This window comes from Gekko japonicus, unplaced genomic scaffold, assembly GCF_001447785.1.
Source record: "Gekko japonicus isolate JY-2015 unplaced genomic scaffold, Gekko_japonicus_V1.1 scaffold25, whole genome shotgun sequence".
Lineage (NCBI taxonomy): Eukaryota > Metazoa > Chordata > Lepidosauria > Squamata > Gekkonidae > Gekko > Gekko japonicus.
The window spans coordinates 192,368-200,347 of NW_015171502.1; the positions used below are offsets into that span (position 1 = coordinate 192,368).

At 49.9% G+C, this 7,980-nt stretch overlaps 1 protein-coding gene across 1 annotated transcript in view; it reads right to left on the minus strand.

Annotated features, from left to right (window-relative positions):
- Window positions 1–7,980, minus strand: part of LOC107117088 (chromosome unknown open reading frame, human C1orf43) — a 33,718-nt gene that overhangs the window by 2,534 nt on the left and 23,204 nt on the right. The window contains exons 5-7 of the mRNA XM_015419124.1: window positions 7,627–7,632; window positions 6,877–7,046; window positions 2,640–2,698 (exon numbers count right to left, since the gene is read on the minus strand). Of these exons, the coding sequence (XP_015274610.1) occupies window positions 2,640–2,698; window positions 6,877–7,046; window positions 7,627–7,632 (235 nt within the window). The remainder of the gene's footprint in view (window positions 1–2,639; window positions 2,699–6,876; window positions 7,047–7,626; window positions 7,633–7,980) is intronic.

Sequence of the window (7,980 nt, forward strand, 5' to 3'; positions counted from 1 at the left end):
AGAACTTGTGACTGGCCCAAGGTCACACCAGCAGCTGCAAACCCGGTTCTTCCAGATTAGAGTCCGCGCTCCAAACCACTACACCAAACTGGCTCTCCAGTTTGGGCTCTCCAGTTTGTGCTCAGCCAGTCTGTTGTAGTGGAGAGCCAGTTTGGTGTAGTGGTTAAGTGTGCGGACTCTGAACTGGCAGAACCGGGTTTGATTCCCCACTCCTCCACTTGCACCTGCTGGATGACCTTGGACAAGCCACAGTTCTGCCAGAGCTGTTCTCTCAAGGAGAGTTCTGTCAAGAGCTCTCTCAGCACCGCCTACCTCACAGGATGTCTGTTGTGGGGAGGGGAAGGGAAAGGAGTTTGTAAGCTGCTCTGAGACTCTGAGTGAAGGGTGGGGTATAAATCCAATCTCCTCCTCCTCTTTCTCTTCTTCTCATCAATCACACGTCAAAACCCCTTGGCAGCACGTGGCATTAGCTGCAGAGTTCTCTCTGGATCTTGACCCCTTCTACACAGGTTCTTAAGACAGTACTGGGTTATTTTATACCAAGCTTTTTGATAGATTGGGGCAGGGTTGGGGGAGAGAAGCACTCGTTTTTCCCCCCTCAGGAGCACACAGCGAGAAGACCAGCGTCACTGGAAAAGACAATAAAGTTAGGAAAAGTTGGAGGAGGCAGGAAAAGAGGAAGACCCAACATGAGATGGATGGACTCAATCGAGGAAGCCGTGACCCTCAGTTTGGAGGACCTGAGCGAGGCTGTGAACACCAGGACGTTTTGGTGGCCATTCACTTATATAGATAAGAGCCAGAGTCCATCAGCACCTTCAAGACTAACGACATTTGTGGCAGGGGAGGAGGTTTCGTGAACCACTGCTCACTTCTTTAATCATTTATTTTGATTTTCCATAAAATACATATAACACATAGGTAAAGGTAAAGGTTTCCCTTGCTCGAAAGCCAGTCGAATCCGACTCTAGGGTTGCGGTGCTTATCTCCATTTCAAAGCCGAAGAGCCAGCGCTGTCCGAAGATGTGGCCGGCATGACTAGACGCCGAGGCGCACAGAACGCTGTTACCTTCCCACCGATGTGGTACCTATTTATCTACTTGCAATTTCTTGCTTTCGAACTGCTAGGTTGGCAGGAGCTGGAACTAGAGACGGGAGCTCAGCCCAGGTCTTTAACTGCTGAACTACTGACCTTCCACAGCCTGCAGTTCAGCGTCTTAACCACATACATCATCATAATCCTCTTGAAGTCTTATCCACTTTGTTCTATCCATTCATAGAAACGCTTCCATCTTTCCCCAAACATTTTTTTCATCCTTTCCTTGAAGGATTACACTTCACTTATCCATCTCTGCCATCTCTAATAGTCTACACACTAAATCCTCTTTCTTCGGGATGTATTCCTGTTTCCAAAATTTAGCTTGTAAAATTCTAGCAGTTGTAAGTATTATAATTATCATATATTTATCTTTCCATCTGTAACTCTCCGGTAGCATATTTAACAACACCGTTTCCGGAAATAGCTCAGTTTTAATATTCGTTATTTTTAGAATTATTTTCTGTATCATTTTCCAAAAACCCTGTATCTTTGGACACCTCCACCACATATGAATGAAGGTACCCACATTATTATTACACTTCCAGCAGTTCTTTGGGAATGCTGGATTACACTTGGCTATCTTATCCGGTGACCAGTACCATCTATGGTAGATCTTGTATATATTTTCCTTAAAGTTGGTGCTTCTCATTAACTTTATCGACTTCTGCTCACTTCTTCAGTGACTCACGAAAGCTCCTCCCCTGCCACAAATTTTGTTAGTCTTGAAGGTGCTGCTGGACTCTTGCTCTTTTCTACTGCGGCAGACGGACTAACATGGCAAACCATCTTCCTCTACCTGAAGAAGTGAGCAGTGACTCATGAAAGTTCCTACTCTGTTAGTCTCTTTAAGGTGCTGCTGGACTCTTGCTCTTTTCTAGTGCTACAGACAGACTAACATGGCTACCGATTTTGATCTACCTGAAGAAGTGAGCAGTAACTCACGAAAGCTCCTACCCTGCCCAGTGTTCCCTCTAAACTGAGTTAGTGTGAGCCAGCTCACAGTTTTTTAGCCTACGACTCACACATTCTCCTCTCAGCTCGGGAACGATGGCTCCAGAGCAAACTAATTGATGCAGCAGCCAAATCGCTCGCTCACAGCTTTAATGCCAGTAGCTCACAAAGTGGAATTTTTGCTCACAAGACTCTGCAGCTTAGAGGGAGCATTGACCCTGCCACAAATTTTGTTAAGTCTTTAAGATGCTGCTGGACTCTTGCTGTTTTCTGCTGCAGGCAGACAGACTGACACGCCTACCCATCTTGATCTATCTGAAGAAGTGAGCGGTGACTCACGGAAGTTCTCACCCAGCCAGCAATTTGGTTAGTCTTTCAGAAGCTTATTGGACTCTTGCGCTACTCATTCAAAGGGTCACCATCCATTTTGTACTGTGCCCATCACACAGGCATTTTGGACTGGCCTTCTGCCTCCACAGCCCCCCTCCCCTTGGTATCCTGCTTTGCAAGAGTAGGATGACGGGAGGGGGAGACCCCTTTCTAGTCTCCATCGCTGACCACCCTCCACAGCTCTGCCCCTGCAACTCACATTGCTGCCAGTTCATGCAACGTTTCTTGGTACTTGACGTACTCCGCCCTGCCGAAAGTCTAGGGTGCAAAAGAGAAGCGGGAGTTAGGAGAGCCGGCAGTGTGTCTCAGTTTCCCTATCGCACCCACCCAAACCCTCGTATTAAACAAAAGGAAACCACCTCATCTTAAAGGGGACAAGGAGACAGTCCTCTTGCTTCTACAGCAACAGCATCAGGCCCCTCGAAGAGTGGAGGTCCATTAGTGGCTATTAGCCACGATGTATAGAGGGGACACTCTGTCTCAAGTAGTGATGCTCTGTAGTCTTGGTGCTTGGGAGGGGCAACAGTAGGAGGGCTTCTAGTGTCCTGGCCCTACTGGTGGACCTCCTGATGGCACCTGGTATTTTTGGCCACTGTGTGACACAGAGTGTTGGACTGGATGGGCCTTTGGCCTGATCCAACATTGGCATCTCTTATGTTCTTGGTGCTTGGGGGGTAACAGTGGAAGGGCTCCTGGAGTTATAGCCCCACTGGTGGCCCTCCTGATGGCCCCTGGGTTTTGGCCACTGTATGACACACAGTACTGGACTGGATGGGTCTGATCCAACATGGCTTCTCTTATGTCCTTGGTGCTGGGGGGGGGGAGAGTGGGAAGGTTTCTGGAGTTCTGTTCCCACTGGTGGACCTCCTGATGAGTTTTGGCCACTGTGTGACAGTGTTGGACTGCATGGGCCATGGGCCTGATCCAACATGGCTTCTCTTATGTTCTTATGATTCTCTGAATCTAGAAAACTGATGGTGTTAACAGAAGCAGATCGTGCCACTACAAGATGAGAAGCCCGGTTTCAGTCCATTTTATGGATGTTGTCTAAGTGGTAACAGTTTGGTCTTGTTTTGACCCTCGCTTTCCCACTTCACCTCACCAACTGCCTCTCAGTTGACCTTACCCTGACAGGACTGTGGTAAGGATAAAACTGGGGGTCCTTTTAAGAAGAAGAAGAAGAGGTTGGATTTATACCCCGCCCTTCACTACCCAAAGGAGTCTCAGAGTGGCTCACAATCCCCTTTCCCTTCCCCTCCCCACAACAGACACCCTGTGAGGTAGGTGGGACTGAGGGAGCTCTTTCGAGGACTGCTCCTGAGAGAACAGCTCTGAGAGAACTTATGACCGAAGAAGAGGAGATTGGATTTATACCCTGCCCTTCACTACCTGAAGGAGTCTCAGAGCGGCTCACAATCTCCTTCCCCTTCCCCTCCCCTCCCTGTGAGGTAGGTGGGGCTGAGGGAGCTCTTTCGAGGACTGCCCTTGAGAGCACAGCTGTGAGAGAACCTGTGACTGACCCAAGGTCACACCAGCAGCTGCATATGGAGGAGTGGGGAATCAAACCCAGTTCTCCCAAATTAGAGTCTATGCCCTTAACCACTACACCAAAGTGGCACAGATGGGTTTTAAAAGGGTATAAGAGAGATTCCTCCTGCCAACCTAGCAGTTCGAAAGCAAGAAATTGCAAGTAGATAAATAGGTGCCACTTCAGTGGGAAGGCAACAGCGTTCTGTGCGCCTTGGTGTTTAGTCATGCCGGCCACATGACCACGGAAATGTCTTCGGACAGCGCTGGCTCTTTGGCTTTGAAACGGAGATGAGCACCATAACCCTAGAGTCGGATTCGACTGGCTTTCGAGCAAGGGAACCTTTAAGAGAGATTCATGGAGAATAGGTCTATCAGAGGATACTAGGCATCGGGACTAAAGAGCACATTCAGAGTTTGTGAACCTCTGAATACCAGTACCAGCAGGCAACACCATGGGAAGTCCTCAGCCTCTCTGCCCTGTTGTTGGCCCTCAAAGGAACTGGTTGGCCACTGTGTGAGACAAGAAGCTCGACTACATGGACCACTAGTATTGGGTCTGATCCAGCAGGGCTCTTCTTATGTCCTTATGTAGACCTTGGCCTCTGTGCCATGTTGCTGGACCTCCAGAGGAACTGGTTGAGGCCCCTGTGTGAGACAGGAGGCTGGACTAGATGGACCCTCACTGGTCTGATCCAGCAGGGCTCTTCTTATGTCCTTATGTAGACCTTGGCCTCTGTGCCATGTTGCTGGACCTCCAGAGGAACTGGTTGAGGCCCCTGTGTGAGACAGGAGGCTGGACTAGATGGACCCTCACTGGTCTGATCCAGCAGGGCTCTTCTTATGTCCTTATGTAGACCTTGGCCTCTGTGCCATGTTGCTGGACCTCCAGAGGAACTGGTTGAGGCCCCTGTGTGAGACAGGAGGCTGGACTAGATGGACCCTCACTGGTCTGATCCAGCAGGGCTCTTCTTATGTCCTTATGTAGACCTTGGCCTCTGTGCCATGTTGCTGGACCTCCAGAGGAACTGGTTGAGGCCCCTGTGTGAGACAGGAGGCTGGACTAGATGGACCCTCACTGGTCTGATCCAGCAGGGCTCTTCTTATGTCCTTATGTAGACCTTGGCCTCTGTGCCATGTTGCTGGACCTCCAGAGGAACTGGTTGAGGCCCCTGTGTGAGACAGGAGGCTGGACTAGATGGACCCTCACTGGTCTGATCCAGCAGGGCTCTTCTTATGTCCTTATGTAGACCTTGGCCTCTGTGCCATGTTGCTGGACCTCCAGAGGAACTGGTTGAGGCCACTGTGTGAGACGGGATGCTGGACTAGAGGGACCCCCACTGGTCTGTTCCAGCAGGGCTCTCATGATGTTCTTAACTCTATCCTGAACCTCTTGGGGAAAGGGCAAGATTTTTGTAAAAAATGTGATTGCCTACGATTGCCGCCCTGAGCCTGCCCTGGTGGGGAGGGCGGGGCAAAAATCTAATAAATAATAGACAAATAAAGATTATGCCCTAGACATGTTTACAGTCTTCAGCAGACATGCCACAGTGGAACTTACTCCTTGCTGGTTAGTGGCTGCTTCAGACTTTCTGCAAAAAAAAAAACCTCCAGAGATCACTGCAGATGGCAAAAAAAAAGCTATGAGTAAGCAGCGAGAGGAACGGCCCTGGCCAAGACAGCTGCTGCTGTGGAAAGCCCCCGACAGTCAGTGCATCCGAGGAAAGGCTTCAAAAAAGCCAGCCTGCTGTGCTCTCCAGCTGGAAGGAAGTTTCACAGGCAGCTGCCAAGGGAGAGACCAAATGTAGCTCTCTACGTCTTCTTGAAGGATCACCTCCCGTGTGGCCTTTCTTACACTGGGCCTCATTTTGTTTTTGTTTCTGTTCTGCCATCAAGTCACAGCTGACTTAAGTTAAGGGTTTTTTTTTTTTCCAAGGCAAGAGACGATCAGAGGTGGTTTGCCGTCACCTGCCTTCCTTGGTGGTTTCCCTTCCAAATAGTCACCACGGCTAGTCCTGCTTAGCTTCCGAGATCTCGGGAGCCAAGCAGGGTCAGCCCTTGTTAGAAGAGAGAGAAGAGGAGACTGGATTTATACCCCGCCCTTCACTCAGAGTCTCAGAGAGGCTTACGATCTCCTTCCCCCCCACAACAGACACCCTTGTGAGGTAGGTGGAGCTCTGAGAGAACTGACCTTGAGAGAACAGTTGTGAAGGAACTTGTGACTGACCCAAGGTCACCCAGCTGGCTGCACGTGGAGGAGTGGGGAATCAAACCCGGTTCTCCCAGAGTAGAGTCCGCGCTCCTAACCACGACGCCCAACTGGCTCTTCGATGGGAGACTACCAAGGAAGTCTAGGGTCGCTAGGTAGAGGCAGGCAATGTCAATCCACCTCTGCTACTCTCCTGCCTCGAAAATTATATTGGATCGACGAAACTTGGCTGCTGCTTGACAGCATTTTAATGACACACACACCGATTTTGTACTGGACTGTAATGATTTGGTCCAACAGTAGCTGCGGGAGCTGTCTCAGGTGCTACAACGGAAACAATGGACTCTCGTTCTAATAAAATGAAGACGAGAAGAGATTGGATTTATACCCTGCCCTTCACTACCCGAAGGAGCCTCAGAGCGGCTTACAGTCCCCTTCCCCTCCCCACAACAGACACCCTGTGAGGCAGGTGGGGCTGAGAGAGCTCCTTCAAGGACTACTACCCTTGAGAGAACAGCTCCGAGAGAACTTGTAACGGACCCAAGGTCACACCAGCAGCTGCAGGTGGAGGAGTGGGGAATCAAAACCGGTTCTCCCAGATTAGAGTCCGCGCTCTGAACCACTACACCAAACTGGCTCTCAGCCCACGCAGGGTTGGAAATCCCCACTCCCCGCGATGACCTGCAGAGAACACACTCACCCCTGTCCCGTAGCGGGCGCTGTCGTACCCGTCCAGGAGAGCGTCAATCAAAGTCTTACGGACGCCTTTGAAGGGGGTGCTGGAGTTGCGCAGGTCCAGGAGGTAGGCCCGGAAGTTCTTCCCTATCGAGGACCTGGGGTGCCTCCCTTCTGCGGAGAACGGGATCTCTGCGGGGAGAGATGAAAGAGGTGAGCACGTGGTGCCCCCTGCAGGCTGAACAGAGGCGGGCAGGGCTGTCTCTCCCTCGAGAGGCTCCGTTCTGCACCAGGCCAAGTCTCCAATGTGCACAAAGGGATAATCTGTACTCTAACTGCTCCGTGCCATGGGGAGTGAGAGGCCCTCTGACTGGTGGAAATCCTGTGCAGGTGTCAGAATCGGACCCTTGCCCCTTGCGGTTGAGGCACTGGATCTATGTGTGTGTAATCATGGTTCCCAGATGTGCATAGCTTTGCTTTGTTTTTTAATATTATTTTTATTCTTTTACTTAATAGTACAGTTGAATGCAGAAAAAGAAATACCACAAACTCGAAAACGACAGGAGGGCATACAATACAGGGAGATAAGAGTTGTAACCGTTATATGTAACGGTTAAACTATGAACTAGAAGGATCCCTGGTAAAAATCTTGATGATCTTGTTAACTATACTTTACTCAGTATTTTATCTTATGGCTAATCTGAACTTTTGCTGGGTCTGATTGGGTCTCGAACACGCTGATTTGTCTTTTTTGGCGGTCCACGGTATTCGTAAAACTCTCCCTCAATGCCAGATTTCAAATGAATCCACTTTCTTCCTGCCGGTTTAGGAAATGGTAGCAGCAATTCCCTATGAACTGGCAGGAGAAGAAGAGGATAAGAAGAAGAGATTGGATTCACACCCCGCCCTTCACTACCCAAAGGTGTCTCAGAGTGGCTTACAGACTCCTTTCCCTTCCCCTCCCCACAACAGACCCCCTGTGAGGTAAAAGAAGAAGAAGAAGAGATTGGATTTATATCCCGCCCTTCACTACCCAAAGGTGTCTCAGAGTGGCTTACAAACTCCTTTCCCTTCCCCTCCCCACAACAGACACCCTGTGAGGTAAAAGAAGAAGAAGAAGAGATTGGAT